We start from the raw sequence: 25,109 nt of genomic DNA on the forward strand, positions 1-25,109 counted from the left end.
GCCACAGCAGCAGTCTGTACCAGTCTAGGCTGTTCAGAGGTGGTGCATTCTAATGTCATAAAAGGGGTGGAACTTCAGTGGGCAAAAAATCTTAATAGATCCCCACTGATCTTTTTAATTTGCTTGTAAATTTTTTAGCCAAGCTTTCCCCTCCCCGCACCCCATCCCAAACTTGGTCATATACTCACACATCAGTGTGTACTTCTTTCCAAGTTTCAATATTCAGCAATTATTTGAGTCCCCTGCATGGGGGACAAAGTGTGGCAATAATTTTTAAACCATTTTTTCTCTCTGCTGTAGAACTCAAAAACAACTGAAGGGATTTTGCTCAGACTTTCATTTTAAAAAAAAGCCCTTTTGAACAGAGACCAATTTTGAAAACGTTTCATTCCAAAAGAAGACTTTCCAGAATGATCTGAGCTTGTGAAAACAGAGTTACAGCCAAAGCAGATTTTTTGCCTTCAAGTCAGGGGTCACTACCCCAAAAAAATGCTATAAAATTTACCTACCTCACAGAGGAGTTGTGAGACTTAATTAATATCAGTACAATGTTTGGAGAGAGACTTCATTTCTAGGTTTCCTGTGAGCCTGCTTGTCTATCTGCTAATCAATGAAGCAAGCAGATCAGATCACTTTCTGCATATCATAATTTATTTTCCATATCTTGTCAGAAGAAACTTGGAGAGCCACACAGTCATAGAGAAACAGTGAAAGCCTTCTAATGGGCCATATTCTGTTCTCTAGATACCTAAATTGCTTGAGTGATTCTACTGCACAGTATTCTCTTTTGCTAACATCTTTTAAAGCCTAGTCCAGGTGCATATGTTATATTTCTGTTAAACATTTTTGATAGGATTTTAACGATTGTCTGTCAGAGCTTTGGGGCCCTACTCTGCTCTGTTACACAGACACAATTCCCAGTGAAGTTAAAGGGAGTTACGCCTCTGGAACTGAGGGTGGAATTTGGCCGTATGTGTTCAGTAAAAAGAAAAACAAATACTGTGCACTGGAATGTATTGTTTGCCAGAAGCAACACGTCGGAATACATCTGATTCCTTTTCACAATACCAAAATAAGCCATCTGATTCTGAATCTGTGTTTTTCTATTAGGGTGTGACATAAGCTCTGTGTCTAATATTATCATTTTTAGTACCAGTTGAAAGCTAGCAATGACGGCTTTCAAATTGATGAGGACACCTGTCCCTGAACTTTTAATATACACTGAATGGGGTTCCACATTTCCTGTAAGAGAGTGAATATTTAAAAACGTTTTTGATGCTCTACATACCGTACAGCAATGAAGTCCACGCTTGTGGTCAGGGAGAGTGCTATACACAGAATGATGTGGCCAAATGCTGGGTTTAAAATGTGTGATTCTAGAATTGTGGGAAGGCCTGGAAGGGTGTTTTTCTGTTTCTGTTTTGCTTTTCCAGCGGTGGTGTAAAGCCCTTTACCTCGTTTAAAGATGATATGGATTGTTTTGTAAAAGCAGGCCTTTGTCACAATGTCTGTGTCCAAAATTTCCCTCAACACGCACTCATGTTGTTCTCTGTGCCTTTTGGTTGTCATCTTGTGCTCCATCAATAATTGGATTTCAGTGTTACTTTGTGTGGGTAACTAATGAAGGAACAGCCCTTGGAGAAGGGACAAAGGAGGTTTTTGCCCTTGAGATTTTGCACTGCTCTGGGGACCTAAATAGCCTCCACCATAAATTTATACAGCCCTGGGATTATGGCAGGTTTTCGGGGCTGCCATTGACTATGACCATGCCCTCTGCACCGGGACCTGTGAGGGGGCCAGTATAGGATTGCTTATGGTAGTTGAAGTGCCTTCCCCAGAAGAATTCTCCCCTAGGCCCTTGTGGTCTTGTCTGCAACCCATATACATCACCACAGCATATAAACTTCCACAGCAGATGAACTACTGTAACAGCCAAACTAACTTGATGTTGAAAATAAATAATGAACACAAGCCTGTTCTGTCACTTTTCTGTTCATGATATTTTAACTGGAAAGCAAAAAGAGTTTGCCATATCCTTTTGTTTGAAAACTACGGGGGGAGAAGTAAAGTGGATCAGAGGAGGAGAAATAAAAATTACAGTTTTAGTAGTCATCAAATTTTTCCTTCTCAGGTGATCTGGTGTCTCGAGCAATGCATCACCTCCAGCCACTCAACTCAAAGCAGCATGGCAACGGCACTCCAATGCACCACAAGCAGGGATCGCTATACTGGGAACCTGAGGCTTTGTACACTCTCTGTTACTTTATGCATTGTCCACAGATGGAATGGGAAAACCCTAATGTTGAGCCTTCAAAAGTCACACTGCAGATTGAAAGGTAAGATCTTATTTGCAATATTTAATATATTTATAAAGATGTCTTATTAATCAGCATTGCTGGCTAATTGATAATTACAGGCTATGCCAAATATGTTTCAGTGCAATCTGTTTTGGTTAGGATCACCTTGAAATAAATTTCTCCTGCAATGAAGTGCTCCACTGCTGACCCAGTATATATCAAAAGTGACACCCAGTGGCAACATACAGCAGATTGGTTCCAGATGTGTATTTTGTAGAGATTTCCTTTTTCTTTCTTTGTCTCTTGACTGTTCTGTATTTTGGAAAGGAAAATTAGAGGTTCTATTTCTAACCTAACAGGTTTGGGTTTAAATGTGTTTTTCTACAAATTAATGGGATTCGACAACGGTAATTTGGAAAGTGGAGAATGAATAGAATGTTGTGTATAAAGGACAGGCTGTTAAGCATATTGTGCAACAGCTATACTGATTGCACAGGCATGACTCATACTTGCATTCAGGAGTAACCTGGAGGCTTCCATTCTCCAGGCTGGTAGGCGACGCATGATTTTTGGGAGGATGGAGACGCTGCCCATATTGCTTTTAATACAGCTTTTGATGAAAACTAGAGAAAACAAAGGTAGAAAGAGAATGACAGGCTAGTTGTCAACTTGGTGTCCTAAGAAGTTGGGGAGACGGAAACACTGCTGTAAACTCTAGATCATTCCACTGCAAAATTTAAATGAAACAATTGTGCAATTAAGAAAGGAATATTATCTATTGTTGAGGAACCAGGAACGCCTGAGTTGTAAGTCCCAGTTCTGACTCCTTTTGTGGCATTAGGCAAATCATGAAACTTCCTTGCTTTAGTTTCCTCATCTATGCCTACCTCATAAGGGTCACTTGAGGATTAATTAATGTTTGTAAAGTGCCTGAAGGTGTAAATTATTAACATTTTCTTAACTTCTGTAGGGCTTGTCACCATGCCAGCTAAGCCAAAGTTTCAGGCTGGCCTCCACAATTGCATTTCAAAGTACGTATTTGGGAAAACTCATTTGCACGCACAAATAGACAATTGCACATCTAATTACTTGATTGGACATTAAAATGTAGAGTTTGCGTACCGTAGAACAAATTTGAAAATGTGGCCAAAAAAGGCAAAGGATGTGTGTGATGCTGTCCTGACTGAAACTATTTTGTATTCATTTATAGAAAACAGCATAAGGTGGAAATTCTGGGCCTACTGAAGTCAATGGGACTTAGGCCACTGACTTTAGCGGAACCAGCATTTCACCCATAGTACCTTGGTTAAACTGTGGGGCGGAGTGAGGAATCTTAGGCCATTTTTCTTGACTATGCAAGAAATTTAAACAGGGACCACTTTCAGTGTTGCCAACTCTTGACCTGTTATAAGTGCTGAGATATTTGGTGTTTTTCTTACATCCCCAGCTCCTGAAGTCATGAGAATTTCAACTTTCATTTACAGGATAAAGAAAAATAAAATTCTAACACTCGTGGTTGTAGAGAAGAGCTGGAAGATGTGACCCCAGATGCTAAAAAATCAGAAGTGAAATAAAAAGAACCCCACACTTATTTTTTAAAATCTCAGGATTTTTCAGCCAGTCTTATGATTTTTTGGGAGGTTGGAAGAGCGGGGCTAACATGCATTTTGAATGCTTGGGGTTAGCAATACTGCATGGAAAGGTATTATAGTGAACAGAGTTAAAGAATCTCCCTACCACTATAAAAGGGCCTGATTCTACAGACTTTACTGAGATGAGTAATACCATTGATTTCAGTGGGAGTACCCATGTGAATAAGAACTGCAGGATCAGGCCCCAGTTTTGTAAGATTTCTAAAGACTTCTCAGTGTTAAATGCAAAAGGGCAGAATGTTTGAACAATTCTCTTTTAACATTTGTTTTCATGTTTTTTCCCATATATATATATATATATATATATATATATATATATATATATATATATATATATATATATATATATAATATTTTTAGCAGTTCAAATAAATATTACATAAAACCCAAGGCAATTTTGTATTTTTAATACTCTGGTCAAACTATCTTTCTTTGCAAGGCCTATTTAACAACTGTGGTTAGAGCCAGAGTAAGTACTCTGTGTTGTTGCCAGAAGTTCGTGGTTAATTTTGGAAAGAGCAGAGATTCCTTCTATTGCCTAATCAAACATGCTTTAGTAGTTAGTACCAGAAAACACAAGTGGAAGTGAGACAGAGTAAAACATATGCCCAAGTATTTTGCACTGAAGTGTGTTCTATAACATACTGTGTCAGCTGTATATAACCATCTTGTGCTGCCCCACAGAAGAGATTGGTTAAGCTGACGTCTATTTAGTGCTTTGAAAAGCTTCCCTTTTAATTTGCCACTGAAGAATACCAGTGGTATTCCTTATTGTGCAGTCACTCTTTATGGCTGGTGACTTATCTCTAGCATGTTCAGTTTTCATTATGTGTTTTTATGACTTCGGAGGGAATAGGATTGTTAAAACATGAGATTTTTGTATTTAACAGTCCTAATTCTTGTGCTTTAATTTATCTAGGTTCCAGATTCTCTCTTCTTCTAATGCTGTTCAATAGCTTTTATGTTGGCAAACAATAAAAAGAAGAAAATTTAGGGCTAGATTTTCTGCCTCTTCTCTGGCCCCTTTGTTGTCACTCTGGTGGGGCAAAGGAGCCGGAAACTGAGTGGATCTGGACATAGGAAAATTTCCCTGGCATGGTGGAGTCCTCAGGTGTCACAAAGCCAATGCCACTCTCTTCCCATCCCAACATATAAGGGTCATGCTGAGTGCAGAGAGGAATAGGAAGAAGATGTGGCCAGAGTGCATTGTGCTCTAGCCATGCTCATCTTATGGGTGGCCTCTTGGAAGCTATTACTGGCTGCTCAGTTTAGAGAAGCTCCTAGGCTTCTCTAAAATACACAGGTATTGGCATTGAACAATCTAGGGCAGGGGTAGGCAACCTATGGCACACGTGCCGAAGGCAGCACGCGAGCTGATTTTCAGTGGCACTCACATTGCCCGGGTCCTGGCCACTGGTCCGGGGGGCTCTGCATTTTAATTTAATTTTAAATGAAGCTTCTTAAAGATTTTAAAAACCTTATTTCCTTTATATATAACAATAGTTTAGTTATATATTATAGACTTCTAGAAAGAGACCTTTTAAAAACGTTAAACTGTATGACTGGCATGTGAAACCTTAAATTAGAGTGAATAAATGAAGACTTGGCACAGCACTTCTGAAAGGTTTCCGACCCCTGATCTAGGGACTCAGGGAGCTGCAGCTCTGCTCCCTCATGGCTCTTCCTGCTCCCTCTGCTGCAGAAGCTGCATGTAGCAGAGAATCTGGGTTGTAGTCTTGATTGTTATTTGTATTGCGGTAACATCTGGGACACCAGCCCCATTGTGCTAAGTGCTTCACAAACACATACCAAAAAGATGGTGCCTTTCCCAAAGAGTTTACAATCTAGATATGTAGGACCAGATTTTACCTTTGAATAAATCTGGCCCATTGTATTTATGCAGTATTTCTCTGTGCTCAACTAGATGAGTGCAGTGTATTTATCTTAATAGACTATATTAACTAGAAGGGGGAAGAGTGTTGCCACCTCTCACAGTTTTATTAGGAGTCTCCTGAGGTTTGGTGTTTTTTTTTCCATAAAGCCTCAGCTTTTGGAGTCACGGGATTATATGAGAATCTCAGTGTTTATTAGTGTAAATAAAAAAGCAAGTCTCTAGCATTCATTTTGAAGAGAAAAGCTGGAAAATGTGATCTGAGTGTATCCTAAGGGCTCGAAAATCAGAAGACTAATAAATAGACCTCCACATTTGTTATTTTTCAGTCTTACGATTTTTAGGCCAACCTCATGATTTTTTGAATGTTTGAAAGGAATTGGAAATACTGGGTCAATCAATTGGCTGGTTGGTTGGTAGTACCATAGGAGTTGTCTTCTCGGTCTTGAGTGGCCTATGCAATTAAATAAGCTATAAAAAGTGATGGGTGTGCCCAATTATGCAATTTTTGCTTAAACATCTTATATTTTATTGGAATTGTCTTTATTATATGTTAAAGGTATGAATACAATTCAAAAACTTCATCCATCCTCTCACGGAAGACTCCACTCTACATAATTCTTCTCCCCCCTCCCTCCACCTCTGCTCTCATTTCATCCTACTCTCCCTATTGATGCCTATGCTCTAAGTGCCCCTTATGCCTTCCCATTCTCAATTTCACACCTTCTTTCATGCTGAGCCTATGTCTGTCATGGTGCACCCTTCACAGAACACTCATCCTCTCCTGATGCACCGATGATGAATTTGAAGGCAGAGGGATGAAATTTTTTGAATGAAATGAACCCCATCCAGACAGCCCCCACAGAGCCGATACACCACACACATCCTATTTTGAGTATGGGCTTAAGTGGGACTTGACTAGCGCATAGGCCTTGTACTGGCCATCTGCACATAGGTAAATTTCACTCCCAGTTAACTTGCTCTCTCTACATTCAGATCCCTCCTAGAAGTATGTTTCTTTTGCAAGGCCTGCAAATGACAACAAGCCATGAATTTAATCACCCTGTACATTGCATATAATAAAAAAAAAAGCAAATGGATGGCCATACTACTTCTCTCTTTATGTCTGCCATGTTCTAACTATGTTTATTTAGGAGTAGATCATGCCTGGTCCTACATAGCCATCTGGGGAGTCAGGCCCTTTGCACCCTCTGCGTGGATGGAGTGGACTTGCCATAGCTTCAGGCACTTGTGGGGGAGAGCAGGAGTTTCATGTCAAGCAAGTGGGCAGAGGATGGGCAGTACTATGACTCTGTGCCTGCCACCTCTGATTCTGTCACCCTTATACCAGGTCTTAAGTAGGATTTAAGTGGTGCAAAGGACTTGGGCCAGATTCTCTGGCCCACTAAGGCCACTTTGTGCTGCATAGGAGCCCAGAGAAGGTCAGTGAATGGGGGGAGCTTGCTGCTGGCAGATATCTATTGGAAGTGGCACTGCTCTTCCTGCACCCTTGATGTACAGGAGAGAAGGAGGTGTGTTGGGGTATTCCATGGTGAGACATGGGTGGGATGGGAAGGGGAGGGGAAGAGGCCTGCTGGAATGGCACTCCACTAAACCCAATCCTACACTGGTATAGATTAGGGCTGTTTCTCTGCAGCCCCAACTTGTGCTGATACTGGATGTCTCTGAATCAGGGAGCCACAGCCATCTGCCTGCGGCTCGCACTCCACTCTGTCCAATCAGAGCTTGGATGGAGTGGAGAATCAAACCTCGTTTGCTGACCCTCTGCACAAGGGTGAACTGAGTAGTACTTTACAAGTAGTCCCATTGAAAGCACAGACAATACTTGTGGAGTAAGGATGGTAGAATCAGTCCCTTTGTAATTTTAATCACATTTGTCTTGGTATGAGTTGTCCTCTATTAAACCTGGTGTTTTATTGTTCCTCCTGTAGATGCTTGCTGATTATTTTGGTCAATTTGTTCCATTATTTTACCAGGGATTAAATATAGATGAGCGAAAGATGGCTCAGAACATAATTATTGGGGGAAAAAATCTTTCTTTCTCTCTCTCTTTTTTTTTTTAAATAAAAAGATCTGTTCGTTTGTGTTTTGCTTCTGAGATCCCTATTCAAGTCTCTAATGCTTCCTAAATTATTGCTAGTAGTTCTTTAAGAACCTGAGGGGCACAGTATCTGTGTTTGCAGATTGTGCGATGTTTCTTTTTCCCAAGTAGTCCCTTACCCACTTTTTATCCACAGCTGTATTGACAAGGTCCTCATTACTCCCTAACTCTCTCTATAGAATTTGTTTCCTCATTAACAACTCATTGAAAAAGGCAGATCAGAAGCTCAGCCATTTTAGAACCAGTCATTAATTTTATTCACCAACTTACAGTGCTTCCTCTCTAGTATTTCTTCTCTCCTTCTTCCGTGGGCAAGCATTAACTCATTGTACTGCTTGGTTGCCTTTGTCTCTTCCTTGCCAGCCTTAATTGACTTGCTAGGTCCTTGTTTGGTTCCTGTCCTCTTTTCAATACAGATTTTTTTTTAAATCCTTAAACATTGAGAAATCCCTTACGAAGCCCTATGGGTCACTTTCGTTTATTGCATTTCCACCTTCCTTCCATGCATGCTGGAATTGTAGTGTGTGGTGCATTAATTTTGATGAATGCTCCCCAAACCATTCTCAATCTGAATAATATCCCAAGCTTTGTCTACACACACAAGTTGTATGGCTTTAAGCTATACCAGTATAGTTAAAGCAATACAACCCCTTGGCTAGTGTGGAGTAGGAATGAAATGAACAGGTATTAGACACCTTTATACTGGTTTAATTGCATCCACAGTAGAGGTTGTACAGATATAGCTATTTTGGTAAAAAAGTCATGCACCTTACTGAAGTTCTGATACCAGTCCAAAATCTTTTGGTAGACCAAGCCTGGGAAAAGGCCAAGAATAGTGGAGCAATTGCAAATGATCAGACATGTAGATGAATAACAACTAAATTACCTCATAGTTTAGCTGATGGTGAAATCCTGACCTTGTTGAAGTCAGTGGTAAAGCCCCAGTTGACTTCAGTGATTTCACCCAGGGACTGGAAAAAGAAAGTCCTAAATTCAGCTTTTATATCTCTTTTTATCCTTCCATCCTAAACACCAAGCTTTCCAATTTTTTAATCTCTTCAAAAATAATGATATTGGCAGCTGCCAGCAATATGCTAGATTGCACATGTTATGGAAAATATCTTAGGCAGTATTTGTAGCTCAGCTGTCAGTTAGTATATCCTTGCTGAGCTTGTGCTGTACGCTAACTCTAATTTATCAAGCTAGACTTAAGCTGTCCTTGTGATTGCTCTATTTTTTTAAAATGCAGAAAACTCTGTTAATGCAACATTAACAGACATAACACATAATGCAGAACATTCAAAGTTGTACTCCCCAAAGCAATTATAACTCTGGTTTCTTTCAGTGTATTCATATCACTGTATAGTGTCAATTGTTATGCCAAAATATCTGTGCAGTGTATCAGAGTTAGAGTTCCTATAAGAACCATTACTCTGGATCTTTGCTTTTAAAATATCAATCATTAATTGCATTAATGTAGGCTTTTAAAAAAATTTCAGTATTTTTAAAACAAAAAGGTAAAAGAGGGATTGCACATTCAAATATTGATATTTTCCCCATTCACCTGTGTAGACTGGAGCATTGAAATCTTGATATGTTAAAAATGTAAGCTAAATTCTCCCCTCAGACAGTTCCAACTCTAGTCAAATCAGTTATACTGGCCTGCATAAGTGAGAGGAGGATTTATCCTTTAATTTAAATAAAAAATACCAGGTTGTGTGTAGATAGTATGCGATGTTCAAACATTTAAACTTAACTACGGCTCTGATAACTGGAATCTACCACTAGCATGGACCTATGTGCCAGTGTGGAGCCATGTGCCATTAACTTCATTGGTACAAGGATCCATACTATTGGATCCCAGTCCGGAATCAGGACCCACATGTCAAAAGTACTGTGCTCACTGAAGACTAGGACCATTGTAACTGAAGATATAAATATGAAACATTTTGAGCACAAAAAGGCATCTGAAAATGTATTAATAATTGGAAGAACATTTTTCCATGCTCTGGTAACTCTAACAGTGGCCCACTGGCGTATTATCAAATTTTCTAAATTAAAATGAACCTTTTGAGTTGAGAACAAATGTGAAAGATTTCAATTAAAAGGACCCTTTGAAAAGAAAGAAAGAGAAACATTATCCCCCTAAGAATCAAGGCTTAAAATGAAAGTGGCTTCTCATTCATAACTTTAGAGTTATTGGCACAAGACTGTAATCAAAAATAACATTTCTTTTAATGGCATAGGTAGAAAATTTCTTTCTTAATGATGATCTTTCTCTTTTCAATTCTCTTGATAACTATTTTGATTGCTTTGCTGTTGTAACTAAATAACAGTACAGGTCTGTCGCATCTTACGTTCCACAATCAGCGCGTAAAGCGAAAATCGCGTATAGGCAAAATTACGTTGTGTGTAATGGCGGGCGCAATCGCCCGCACTACAGGTACAGTATTAAAATTGTTATTTTTCTCTTTTTTGTTTTTGTTTTTGCCGACTGCGTAAAGCTGAAATCGCGCATGTTAAATGCACGTAAGATGTGACAGACCTGTACTTAGATTCTGCCATCCGTACTCCCATTGAGCAATAGCATACGCCATGAGTGTTCCCCTTTGCAAAAACCCATCACATCTCTGCTGAATGTAGACCGTCATCTAATTAAACCTCATGATAGCCCTGGAAAGTAAGTAAATACATATTACTGTCCCCATTTTACAGCTTGCGAAAGTAAGGCAGGTATGTAATTAGCCCAAGGTCACAATGGGAGTCATATCTGAGCTGAGATTAGAATTTGTGAATTTCTCATTCCCAGCCTTGTACTTAAACCTCTAGTTCTACCCTTTCTCTAATAATTTGTCTAATAATAATCAGTACATATATGCAGTAATGCTGTAGCTGGGTATTTGAAGGACAGTAGCTTTTAAATACAATCCTGTAAATACAAAGACTGAAAGATACTTGTATCTTCAATTTTTCTTTAAAAACTGAGTTTTAGACCCACATAAAAATAATGAAGTATCATATTAGACTTTAGAATGCGCATTTTTCATTCTCCTCTAGCTATCCATTTCGCCTGTTTTTATGTCATTTATACTGCCACAGCTAAAAGTAAACAAAGAAGAAAGCTTGAGACGACATATAAGTAAGAAGGGAGTTTTAAATCTCTGAGTATGCCAGGAAACAACGAGGCAAGAACGCTGTGCATCTTGATAGCCTGTTAGTTAATTAGGAGCATCTTCAAGGCAAATTGCATATTGCAAGGAAAAGGGATTTGCTACAACACCTTGTATAGCTAAAGTAACATTATTATGAATAATTAAGAGATCCTGTGTAATATCCAGGACCCATTTTAACATTTATTTTAGGGATTTACTGTTTTATAATTCTAGCCATTCCATATTACCATTCTGGAATGTCTCAGCCCCCAGAAATAAGAAAGAGACTTGATATGTGGGAGCACTGCAGAGGAGTAGTGTCCCTGCTCTGTCTCTGCTCTGAAGAAAGTGTGTCGGGGAGAGAAACAGGGGTGGTGGTGGTGCAGTGTTGCCAAATCTGAGGGAGATTTGGGGAGCGGTGTGACACAGAATAGGAGAGCAGGCCAGACAGTTGCCACATGAGGAGGAGGGAATTGCCAACTAACTAGTCCCTGCAGGTGTCCAGAAAGGAGAGAGTTAGCAGGTCACTGAGCTCTCCCAGAGGATATATATATGAAATGGAGCGCACTGAGTAGAGCTGTGTAAATAACCAGTGTTTTGGTTTGGTGGCCCAACTGAAAAAATGGAATTAAAAAAAAATCATTTGGCAGCAATACAAAACAAAAATTTTGAAAAATTTTCTGCAAACAGAGAAAATAACATCCGTTTTGGTTTGAACAAAATCTTGTTGTGTTCAACCCAAAACAAAATGCCTTGTTTAGTCTTTGGGGTTTTTCTTTCTGTAACAATACGGCGAATTTGACATGAATTCATGAAATGTTTCTGTCAACCTGAATCTGCACATTTTTTGGTGAACATTTTTTTTTTGCCCAGGTCTAGCATCAGGCCTCTTCAGGAGGACAAGCGGAGTTACATGTGTGGAAAGGAACGTCCAAGATTGGCCTGGTACTGGCCCCAATGCAAGGATGAATGTTGGCTCTGGAAGGTTTGCAGAGCCCTCATGAACATATAAAATGGTGACCTGTAGTAGGACCTGACTTGGCCAACTCACTTCATTTCACTGAGATAGCACAGGGTGTAAATCAGTGTGGGGAGGGCACCGGATCACCACCTCCCACAAAGTTTCTCCCCAGTTGTTCTGTTGGGGAGATGGGTTGCCAGACATCTGTAGAACAACCCAGGCTGTATTAGGCAATCTTAGCTAAGCTAGAGGGGGATGATGTTTGTCCCCATTAGTCCCACCCTCACCCAATGCAAGGCTGAGCACTCTGCACACTTTGTAAAGGGATGAGGGCAGTGAACCAGAGACTCCTGTGCACCTCCCCCTCCCTCCTCCATGCACACAAGAGAGGAGGCATCTGCACCTGGAGAGCCCCCTCTGCATGCAGATCTGAAGGCACAATCTACTTTTCATCACTAAGGCCCCAGAATATGTATGCTTTTGGTATAATAATAACTTAATTAAAATATACACTTCAAAAGAATAACCAGGTGACTAGTGTGATACAGGCCTACTGTTGAATACAAAGGCAAAATAATGCAGCAGTCAAACTCTCTTGGTTATAGTCTTCCCTTGCATAGTGAAGATAAACCAGTTAGGTACACTTAATAACGCAATACCTGAGCATAATTGTATTTTTCTCATGATGTGATTAGGAAGTATTGTCATGTTACCTTGTAGACTACAGCTTCCCTATAACTTTGTGTTCCTCATTGTCCCTCAGTACATAAACAATTTTAAAAGAAAACTTCACATGCTGCATAAACCCCAATAGGGTACTTTTAGCCTATTTCAATGGACTGTATAAGATTTTCTCCTAAAAAAAACAAATCCTGGTGACTCTTTCTGTATGCCATGTTATGTGTGCCCTTCATGAAAAATAATGAGTAAATTTGTTGCCTCTGTGTATGTAGTGGAACTGCCCTTTAAACAAAATCTTCTGCCAACTTCTATAAAATACTGATGCTGCTGTCTGTAGGCTTTTACTATATGAAATAGCCAATGCTCATTTTAATTTTATTTGTTATTAAAATTTGCAAAATGTAAGTACAAGAAAGAATGTAAAATATTATAGTATTATGGTTAACACTCCTGTAAACAGAGTTGTCTGTTTATAAATATAATGGGCTAGGTTTTCTGCTGGCTGCCATGTTTTCTGGTTGCAGCAGAGTGGGGCAGTAAGGAAGTCAGTTACATCTGCAGTTTAGAGTAAGTTTATGATGCATTTTAGAAAGCACTGCCCTGCCCTCTGTGTCTTGTGATTTGTATTGGAAGGTTAGCTAAATGCAAATACCTACTTCTATGACCCAGCCTATTTTTTCCCATCTGGGTTGTAGCCTAAAATTTAGTTTCCTATTAATTATTTTATTTTTGCAGAATGTTTTGGATGTAATTATGTTGGCGTTTGCAACCCATGCTGAGCGTTATTACGCACCCATTGCAATTTACAAGCTTCTGATACTGTCCACTGACTTATGTAGCTCTGCTTTCTGATAAACTGGCCCTCCTTTATTCCTTTTCTTTGACACAATATTTTTGTTCATAACAGTGCTGAACCTGCTTGGTTTCCCCAGGATTACTGCCAGTAGCTTACAGTGAGTTTTCTACTTTCAGCTGGGTGTTCAAATTTACCTGGTTGTTACTATTAGCATGATTGGCACTACTGATCGGAGAAGACCTCAGCAACTTCCAGCTCTGTTTAAACAATCTGCCCAAAACATTCTCATTTTCAAAGGCAGCAGTCTAGTTCCCACTGAGAAGGTGATGACCATCCCTTCACTCTAGGTTCCCATTTCCTTCAGTAGTTCCCAAGTGCTTGATTAGCTTCAGTCCTGCTCGTGTCCCATCTTCTCCAGCACACATGGAGTGTTCCAATCTCCCCTTGCCTTGCTGTTATTGCATGAGAGGCTAGTAGTGTTTCAGAAAAGGCAGCTTTTGTGGCACTCAACATGAGTTTTCTAAATAGTCTTTGATATGTAGCCTCAGGGACATCTTTCTTGCAGTTCTCTGCCATTGATTCCAGTATGCCTCATAACTATAAATTCCTCCCCAATAACCCAATTTTACATTGCAGGTAGATAAAGTCCCTTATAACTAGTAGGCCACAGACTGTTAAAGTCTCTTGATCTTTGCACATTCTGCTGTTTGGTTAGTGATGGAATCCCCTACCATCTGTCTGTTGTTCTCAACTATTTAACATTACCAGGTCCTCTTCTCCTGGAGAGAATTCCTTAAGCCCAAAGGTTTGAGGAACAAGGAGTAGTCATTCTTCCCTGCCTATTCTGGAAAGCTGGTCATCAACTAGATTTTCTAGCACTAGAAAAGGTTCAGAAAAGGGCAACTAAAATGATTAGGGGTTTAGAGAGGGTCCCATACGAGGAAAGATTAAAGAGGCTAGGACTCTTCAGCTTGGAAAAAAGAAGACTAAGGGGGGATATGATAGAGGTATATAAAATCATGAGTGATGTTGAGAAAGTGGATAAGGAAAAGTTATTTACTTATTCCCATAATACAAGAACTAGGGGTCACCAAATGAAATTAATAGGCAGCAGGTTTAAAACAAATAAAAGGAAGTTCTTCTTCACGCAGCGCAGTCAACTTGTGGAACTCCTTACCTGAGGAGGTTGTGAAGGCTAGGACTATAACAATGTTTAAAAGGGGACTGGATAAATTCATGGTGGCTAAGTCCATAAATGGCTATTAGCTAGGATGGGTAAGAATGGTGTCCCTAGCCTCTGTTCGTCAGAGGATGGAGATGGATGGCAGGAGAGAGATCACTTGATCATTGCCTGTTAGGTTCACTCCCTCTGGGGCACCTGGCATTGGCCACTGTCGGTAGACAGGATACTGGGCTAGATGGACCTTTGGTCTGACCCGGTACGGCCGTTCTTATGTTCTTAAGGGTTTCACTTTAGAAAAAAGACAGGGGGTTGGGGGCTGTGGGCAAAAGTGTGTCACCTATATAGAATATGATATGTGATTATATTATATGCTGCAAAGTCTGTGGGGACGTGGAAGAGCTGTAGTGGTCCCTTGCTCTCAAGTGCGGGAGGGAGGCCACTCTGCCTCACTACAGGCAGACTGCAAGTAACAGTCTCATAGTAGAGAGCTCCAGCCCCCCGGGCAGGGTGAAGCACACCAGTCTTTAGCCCATAGTCACCTGGCTGGGGCAGACAGCTATAAACAGTCTATAGAGGGGCTTTGGCTCCCTCTGGGTGGGGCAGAGTCACAGTTAGGGCTCTGGCCTGTATTCAAGGCAGAGCTATAGCAGTCTATAAGCCTGGGCCCTAAAGCATGGCGAGATGGCAAACAGTTAGGACTCTTGCAGGGGTGAGCACCAGAGCAGCCTAGGGGGAGAGGGATGAGCACCTGCTGGCCTATGGTGGGGAGGCTGCCATCCCAGAGGTTGGGCATCAGGGGGACGCAGGCCCACTCAACTCTACAGCGTCCCAGCCCAGGGCCCTAACAGTGGCAGGATGATCTGTCACTGGGTCAGCGGGGATTCCAGCCGCAACATGCTAACTCACACTCTGACAGCAGGACCTTCCCCCTGGGCTAATTCCTACCACAGTCTGGGTGTAGGGTCCGTGGTCCAAAGATCCCCTGTCTCCTTGGGGTACTTGGCCACGGATAGCTCCAGCAATTCTTCAGGGTCCTCATCTTCCTCCCCGACAACAAGGCATTGGTCCACTCTGGGGCTGGGCTGGGCTCTTGCAGAGGCATCTGCTAGGTTGCCAACCCACCCAGTTTGGCCGGGAGTCTCCTGGGTTCAGGCTCGATCTCCCAGAGACTATTGAAAGCAATCTGGGAGATTTTAGGCCGCTAAAAGTCCAGCGGCGCAGGGCTAAGGCAGGCTCCCTACTCGCCTTGGCTCTGCGCTGCTCCCAGAAGCAGCCAGCATGTCCAGCAGTGGCTCCTCGGTGGAGGCACGGCCAGGGGATCTCCCCGTGCGGCCCCCGCCTCGAGCACCAACTCCGCAGGTCCTATTGGCTGGGAACGGATCCATGGCCAATGGGAGCTGCGGGGGCAGTGCCCGTACCCTAACCACCTGCCTCAGCCCGGAGCCCCCTCCCACACCCAAACTCCTTTCCAGAGCCTGCACCCCGCATCCCCTCCCACACACCTGCCCCAGCCCGGTGAAAGTGAGTGAGGGTGGGGGAGAGCGAGTGATAGAGGGAAGGGGCAGGGCAGGCAAGGGTGTTTAGGTTTGTGCGATTATACAGTTGGCAACCCTAGCATCTGCTCCCCAGAAGAGACTTTGTGTCTCTCCTGTGGCTCAGCAGCAACTGAGTTCCAGGGCTCTGTCTCCTTTTCTACATCCTGTCCCACCCTGATACTTCCGGTGAGGGGGGCGGGGCAGGGTGAGTTTGGCTCCGCCAGGGGAACATAGTGGTCCCTCACGCTCCAGTTCAGAGGGCGGCCACTCAGCCTCACTATAGGAGCATATAGACCTATGAAAAATCTGCGTGGGGTGGGGGGACAAATGACACAGTAGCAGGTAATTTCCCCCAATTTTCATGCCCTGTATTTATAATAGTTTTAATTTGAACAGTAGTAGACTTTTAAAAATATGATCTGTGAAGCAACCCTCAGATACCTCAAAAATACGGTAGGGTCAGTGGTACTCAACTTTCAACAATGTACAAGCCATGTCATCATTGAGCTACAAAATAATAATCTGGTGAGATTCTGACATTGCATCAGTCTGAGACAATGCGGCATTTGGAAACTTCCTCACACATCAACTACCTTCTCTCCTCTTCCTTTGCCTAGTGGGTTGGGTGGAAGAGTTCTCCCTCTCCCTCCCTCCACTGGTGGCAGGGTGGGAAGGAAGCTCTGACTGACATGCATGTATCAGCCAGAAGGGGTGTGTTCCTGTGAGTGGGGTTCTGCTTGCTTTTCCTGAGACCCAGTTTGAAGCATGTGGATTCCCAGGCAAATGTGTGGCCCTCAAAGCAACCACTTACAGAGCCATAAAGATAAGAAGTTCATGAGCTATGATTTGCATTTCATGGGCAAAAAACGCAGCCCACCCTTTCCTGGAAACGGTACAAGTCAGCTGCATGGGTTAGACCTGCCTGCAGTTTGCTAAGCTAGTTTGATCACTCTCTAATTTTGATGTTTAAAGATTAATAGCACTAGCTGTCCTGTTTTGCTCTTTCTAGGCCATTCATAGTGCTGCCACCCCTGATGGAATGGATAAGGGTTGCTTTAGCTCATGCAGGGCACCGTCGCAGTTTCTCTGTGGACAGTGATGATGTACGGCAAGCAGCAAGGCTCTTACTACCTGGAGTTGACTGTGAACCTCGACAGTTAAAGTAAGTCCATGCAAAGAAATAATTATTTGAAAAACCTGTAGCTCTTTCACAGTAACAGTGATTTAACAGGCAGAGTAAGGGCTTTGTTATGTCCTTAGATATGCAGAATGCTCATTCTCGTCACTGTATACCTTGTAAAATCAGCTACTGTATTCGTTCACATGCCTGTACGAGTCAGCTTCACAGGCTGCATGGTAATGTGCCTGCATACCCAACAACTGGATCAAGCTCTGAATCTGTTCATTAAATCTTGGTTTGTCTTTTACCATTACATTCTGCTTTATAATGAGAGACTGAAGTCTTCAGCTAATTATGTCTGTTTCATTGTGTTGCTGTTACAAAATACTGAGATGTAATGTATAGGGCTGAATATATTATATTGTTTTCTGCAATAGTGGTTTATACAGCACATTTACAGATAAAACCAGTTCTTGTAATAAAATTACATTTTTGATCCTGAAATAAATTTTAATTGAAAGATGTTGCAGGTCTGAATTATTCAATAATTTATTTTTAAATATGTGAGATGTGACCTTCTAATGAGGCCCTAAAGTATATGTTTTCAGTATATGTTTTTAATGCGCTGCCTTTTCTTACTCATATATGCATGTATAAAACAGCTTCCTAGTGCATACTTGATTCTGGGTTATATTTGTTTAGATGTTTATATGAAAAGCTCTTATGAATGTGTCAAAAGCGGAACTATTCATCAAAGTTGCTTAATAGCTGCAGCACACAATATAGCTGCAAGTTGTCAGACACTGCCTTAGAGTCTAGTGAATTCAAACCCAAGCTCATATTTTTCAGAACCCTGTCACTCATACTCATACTCAGGTGATATATATATATATATGCTTTCCTGCAACACAGAAGCATGGAAATTATATACATGAGTAGGTATGACAATCTGCATCATAACAGATGTATTTTTTTGACTCTGGTTTTCCAGTGCTCTTTCACTAAATATATTTTATTTTGCAACTGGAATAAGGCTTTCTTGGTTGAATATTTTATTAAATATGTTGAATTTAAAAGCTAAGTCATGAGGTTCATATTTCAAATACTGACTGTAACTGTTTCATATGAAGCTAAATATCCTGGGCCTGATTGTCAGTAGGACTTAACATTTCACTGTTTCAGCTGAAGTCTATGAGGTCTGCCAGTGCTCAACTTCTTTGATAATGAAGCTCTTAATTTTAAAAAGGCACAAAAAAACCTTTCCAATTGAACTAGTTGATACAATTGTAGAAAAGTCAATACTATTTCTTCTAGCCCCTTGAAAGAACAAAAATCATGTTTTGATATGATAAGAATATACAGTTTTTTCTGTAGTTAGCATGTGTATAGAAAAACATTGACTGTTTTTACCCAGTCTGCCATTTTAACAGAAGTTAGTTTCAAAACCAGGTTATGTTAGAGTGAATTGTAGTTATGTCCCAGATAATCGACTGATTATTGAGAAGAAATCAGTGCTCAACTAAAGCAGCCATCCAGAATTCAGTTTATAAAGAAAAATAAACTATAGCCACTTTTCAGCTGTCTTACACTCTGGAATGAGAATGGAAAGTACGATCTAGAATTAATGAGGGTTTGATTTCCATTCCCATTTCCCAAAACTAAGGTCACTGTATACTGCTCTGCCAGTGTAAAAGGGTCTTCAAGTGGGTGTTAATGTGACATTTAAAGGCCTTTTACACTGTCACAGTGGTGGAGAGTGTGCTTGCTGTAACTGAGAATCAGGCGCTGTGTGTCTGTAATATTGAGATCAAAGGAAAGGCTGCTACTTGTTGGAAAGCATCATGACATTAATTTGAAATCTTGCTACTTGTAATGTTTTATTTGTGCTCAGTACAGACCCTCAGCACTCCTCATTTCCACCCATTCGATGTACCAGCCTCTCATTTCTCCCCAATGAGCAGCAATAGCCTTGCATCTCCCCAGTCCTCATCAAGCATCAATTCTATAGTTGCCAAGGCTTTGAAATATTTTCACAAGGCGATTCTTCAAATAAACTGAGGGACTGAGGACAGCTGGAGGATTTTGTATGTAGTCTGAGACATTTTAGATTATTTTTTATAAAAAATATCCTAACTACTGGGAGCCTTAAGCCTGGAAATGTTATCAGTTTTTTCTTAAGGATCTTTTCTCTTACTGGTCCAGATGGCAAAAAGCAAAAAGACACCACCACCACCACCCCCAACAAAACAAAAAGAACCAAAACTAAATAATACACCATATGTTACATTCTCTGTCATGTGTCTACCATTGTGACATTGCATTATTCCTCTAGGTTGATTCATGGCCTATTGTTAAAAAATATAAGACAAAATCTGCTTCCACACTGCAATACATATTCTAGAAAAGAAGTTTGGAAGAATCTCAAAAGACTTGGAGTTCAGGATCAGTTCAGATAAAAAATAGACTGTTCAGTGTCCTATCTGAACCGCCAGCGAAGAGATCTCCTACCATATTTTTGTGACACTTCCCAGCTCAATCACACACACCTATGGTCAGGCACCTAGTATGTGGGTTTGTAAATCATCTCAGCCTTATTTCTCTCCTTCCTCCCAAAATTTCCCTTCCTTCCTCCTCCCACTATCTCCCTTCTAGCACCCCTTCTCGGTCTACTGTGCTCTTCTGCACAAAGCAGGGGAACCAACAAGGAGGCAATGAAATCTGTCAAGGAGTGAGTAAGATGACTGCCTGCCTGATAGCTAGGCAGGGCCAGCTCCAGGCACCAGTAAAGGAAGCAGGTGCCTGGGGCGGTCAATAGGAAGGGGCGGCACGTCTGGGTCTTCGGCAGAACTTCGGCGGCTGTTCCAGCACTTTACTTTTGAAGTAGGCGGCAGTTTGGCAGCAGGTCTCTTCGGTGGCACTTCAGGGGGAGCTCAATTGGTTGGAGTTTTTTAGCCGCTTGGGGTGGCAAAAAAGCTGGAGCCGGCCCTGTAGCTAGGAGATACATCTGCAGCCAAAACTATAATCTTGATGGTCAAGGAAAATCCTGCTGCTCTATGGGACATAGGGAAAAAGTTAGGGTCTGGTTCAGCAAATAAGAATTGCTGGTAAGTATTATCTCATCCCTCACCAACCCAAATTCCAGTATCTCCAGCAATATCTGATTCCTTTCTTCAGCATTTTCAGATGTCCCCTGCAGATCTGTTTTACATCCTCACCCCCTGGCCTGTCCAGTTGCCACTCAACAGATCATACTCCCAATCTTTAATATGGGGTTCAAGACCATTATTTCTCCTGCCCCAACAAGAGCAGTAGAAAAAAGTGGATGGAAAAGCAGTCAGGACATATTGAGGGGAGCAATTCTGCTGACCTACTCTCCCATTTGGGAAAAGATCAGGGCAGGTGATCTGAGTCAGAGAGTCATGAGCAGCCTGAGGACCTACTCCTCTGAGAGTTAAAGGATAATGTGATATACTGGTTTATTCATCTCATACACAATGATGGCAAGTGTCATATCTGCATCAAGTATCATCTGCAACTTCCCATATGGAGACCTGAAGGGGTCAGTTTTGTCATTTTCCAATGCGTACGTGAAGCCAGTCAGAGCATTAATATGATAACATGGTCTGAAGAATCAATATTCTGGTGATATCAAGATCTATATCCCTGTCCTTTCCTACTAAGGCAATTCTATCTTGATATTTTCTCACTATTTTGGGGCCAGCTTCACTCTTTTGGTTCTTCTAGCTCAGTGGCTCTCAACCTTTGCAGACTACTGTACCCCTTTCAAGAGTCTGATTTGTCTTGCTTACTCCCAAGTTTCACCTCACTTAAAAACTACTTGCTTACAAAATCAGACATAAAAATACAGAAGTGTCACAGCCACTGTTACTGAAAAATGGCTCACGTTCTAATTTTTATCATATAACTATAAAATAAATTGATTGGAATATAAATATTGTACTTACACTTCAGTGTACTGTATAGTATATAGAGCAGTATAAATAAGTCATTGTGTGGATGAAATTTAATTTGTACTGGCTTCGCTAGTGCTTTTTATGTAGCCTGTTGTAAAACTTGGCAAATATCTAGATGAGTTCGTGTATCCCCTGGAAAACCTCTGCGTACTCCCAGGGCGTTGAGAACCACTGTGCTAGCTGATCTCAGGTTTCGGGCTCCTGGTAGTAATATGTTCACATGGCGCTGGAGCATGGTAGCACAAGCCGCCTGCAACCCAGTTCCAATGGGGATCCCAGAGCAGGCCGCCGTAGCCCACACTGAGCGGGGCTGGCTAGCAGATGCACTAATTCAGAAGTCTGTTGACCCTCTACTAGCAGGATTGCTCTAGAGCTGCAGTTATAAAATAAAGCTGCTTTCCCCTACAAGGGAAAGATAAGCTGTGGTATCTCTGCCTTTCTTCCTCTGTGGGTTAATGCCTCAACCACCACAGTGAGGTCTTGGCTTCATTTGTTCCGTATTTTGGTGCAGTCCAACTAGTCCCTTCCATATTTCTGAGGTGGGGCCCCCATGCAGGATTCCATGTTCAGCCATATCAAATGCTGCGCAGTGGCCGAGCGATACCAGTACAGATATACGGCTTTGTCCATCATTGCCACCAGCGCTCCCTCTGTTCCATGTCCTGGTATGAATCCTGACTGAGAGGGGTTCAGGACACTAGATGGAATTGGAGACAAATCTTTGTGAACTTCCCAGTTAGCTTGCTCAGCAAAGGGAGATTAGAAAGGAGGCAGTAATTAGCTAAAAGTTGCCTCAAGAGATGGTTCCTTAAATACTAACTGGAATTAAGTAGTGTTTAGTGGTGGGACAGGCTCCAGCCAGGTCAACAAAGTTCTGAAAGTAGGAGTCATTTCTGAGCAGGAGCTGAACATGGTTTGACAATGGTCCGGAGTGGTTTCTCTCACCTCTGAAATATTCAATATTGGTGACTTTTTCTCCTGGAGGCAGACCTCACCGCAGTAATCCATTCCTTAGTTAGGATTATTGTAATGTGCTTTATTTATAGCTGCCTTTGGAAATAGCTCACACGTTGCAGCTAGGGCAGACTGCTCCAGCGTAACTGCTCAAGGATTGTTTTTGTGCCCAAGGGCAGATGAGAACCTACCTTCACTGTCTGCCTCCTATCCAACAAGCATTGCTGCCAAGATTGTGCAACTCCTTGTGCGAGATGAGAGCCAATGAGCCCTATCATGGACGTTACTGGCTGTCTCATGGTGTAATCTCAAGAAGATGAGAGAGGGGGCCCACCATCTCAAGGGCCCATAGCTCTGCAGTCTTGCTAACTCCTGTGATTTTATCACCAGGCTTGCAATATTTAGCGGGTGGGTTTTTTTTTAAACCCCAGTTCCAGGAGTCATGTGATTATGTGAAAATCTCAATTTTCATTTTTGAGAAGTGTTAAGTTTCTAACCATCATGGTTCTGGAGTAAAGCTGGAAAAAGTGACTCCTAAAAGCTCAAAAACCAGAAAGGAAATACAAAGAATCCAATTAATTTATTTTAAAATCTCATCATTTTCAAGCCAATCTCTTGATTTTGGGGAGCTGACTCATGATTGTTGAATGTGTGGGGTTGGTGACGCTGACTCTAGAATGCTCTTTTCCTTTCAAGAGCACATCTTTGTCATGCTAGGCAAAGCTCAAGACATTTTGTTTTCTTTTTACTTTTATGTTCCTTGACAGGTTTCGTTTATTTTAATAACAGATGATGCCATTTCCAGTTTTAAGTGGGGGGAAGACCTCTAGTGGTAATTAATATGATAGCACTTACATTGCAAGCACATCACATCTTTCTTTATATGGCAGTGGCTAAAGTGATGCACCTCCTAAAATGACAGCCCTGACACAGAAGGGGGCCATATTACACTCTTTGACCTTGTGTACACACAGGGTGGGGTGGAGTGGAGTTGATTAATTTGTGTTTTTTGGCACACTCACTGGTACGTACTAAATAGTATGCAGTAATTGCATACAGGCTAAAAGCAACAAAGAGTCCTGTTTCAGAGTAGCAGCCGTGTTAGTCTATCTGCAAAAAGAACAGGAGTACTTGTGGCACCTTGGAGACTAACAAATTTATTTGAGCATAAGCTTTCGTGGGCTACAGCTCACTTCATCGGATGCATGTAGTGGAAAATACAGTAGGAAGATATATATATATATATATATATATATATATATATATATATATATATATATATATATATATATATATATATATATATATACACAGAGAACATGAAACAATGGGTGTTATCATGCATACTATAAGGAGAGTGATCAGTTAAGGTGAGCTATTATCAGCAGGAGGGAAAAAGAACTGTTTGTAGTGGTAATGTAAATGGCCTATTTCCAGCAATTGACAAGGAGATGTAAGGAACTGTATGGGGGAGGGAAATAAACATGGGGAAATAGTTTTACTTTGTGTAATGGCCCATCCACTCCCAGTTTTTATTCAAGCCTAATTTGATGGTGTCCATTTTGCAAATTAATTCCAATTCAGCAGTCTCTTGTTGGAGTCTGTTTTTGAAGTTTTTTTGTTGTAATATTGCAACTTTTAGGTCTGTAATCGAGTGGCCAGGGAGATTGAAGTGTTCTCTGACTGGTTTTTTAATGTTATAATTCTTGATGTCTGATTTGTGTCCATTTATTCTTTTACGTAGAGACTGTCCGGTTTGGCCAATGTACATGGCAGAGGGGCATTGCTGGCACATGATGGCATATATCACATTGTTAGATGTGCAGGTGAATGAGCCCCTGATGGCATGGCTGATGTGATTAGGTCCTATGATGGTGTCCCCTGAATAGATATGTGGACAGAGTTGTCAATGGGCTTTGTTGCAAGGATAGGTTCCTGGGTTAGTGTTTTTTGTTGTGTGGTCTGTGGTTGCTGGTGAGTATTTGCTTCAGGTTGGGGGGTTGTCTGTAAGCAAGGACTGGCCTGTCTCCCAAGATCTGTGAGAGTGATGGATCCGTCCTTCAGGATAGGTTGTAGATCCTTGATGATGCACTGGAGAGGTTTTAGTTGGGGGCCGAAGGTGACGGCTAGTGGCGTTCTGTTACTTTCTTTGTTGGGTCTGTCTTGTAATAGGTGACTTGTCAGTACCCTTCTGGCTCTGTCAATTTGTTTCTTCACTTCACCAGGTGGGTATTGCAGTTTTAAGAATGCTTGATAGAGATTCTGTAGGTGTTTGTTTCTGTCTGAGTGATCGGAGCAAATGTTGTATCTTAGGGCTTGGCTGTAGACAATGGATCGTGTGATGTGGTCTGGATGAAAGCTGGAGGCATGTAGGTAAGTATAGCAGTCAGTAGGTTTCCGGTATAGGGTGGTGGTTATGTGACCATGGCTTATTAGCACTAGCACTTATTAGGAAGTGGACATCTTGTGCGGACTGGTCCAGGCTGAGGTTGATGGTAGGGTGGAAATCATTGAAATCTTGGTGGAATTCCTCAAGAGCCTCCTTCCCATGGGTCCAGATGATGAAGATGTCATCAATGTAGCGCAAGTAGAGTAGGGGCATAAGGGGATGAGAGCTGAGGAAGCGTTGTTCTAACTCTACTTGCGCTACATTAGTCTCTAAGGTGCCACAAGGACTCCTCGTAGTTTTTGCTGATACAGACTAACACGGCTACCACTCTGAAATCTGAAGTAGTTGAAATCTTTTCTTAAGTGTAGTGATGGGAAATGACACTTCTGCCTTCAGACCCTT

At 41.6% G+C, this 25,109-nt stretch overlaps 1 protein-coding gene across 3 annotated transcripts in view; it reads left to right on the forward strand.

Moving 5' to 3' along the window:
* Positions 1 to 25,109, forward strand: part of BTBD11 (BTB domain containing 11) — a 279,274-nt gene that overhangs the window by 194,912 nt on the left and 59,253 nt on the right. For all 3 annotated transcript variants that reach the window (XM_039485898.1, XM_039485900.1, XM_039485909.1), the window contains 2 exons: positions 2,132 to 2,336; positions 17,280 to 17,432. In XM_039485898.1, the coding sequence (XP_039341832.1) occupies positions 2,132 to 2,336; positions 17,280 to 17,432 (358 nt within the window). The remainder of the gene's footprint in view (positions 1 to 2,131; positions 2,337 to 17,279; positions 17,433 to 25,109) is intronic.

This window comes from Mauremys reevesii, linkage group 1, assembly GCF_016161935.1.
Source record: "Mauremys reevesii isolate NIE-2019 linkage group 1, ASM1616193v1, whole genome shotgun sequence".
Taxonomy (NCBI): Eukaryota; Metazoa; Chordata; order Testudines; family Geoemydidae; genus Mauremys; species Mauremys reevesii.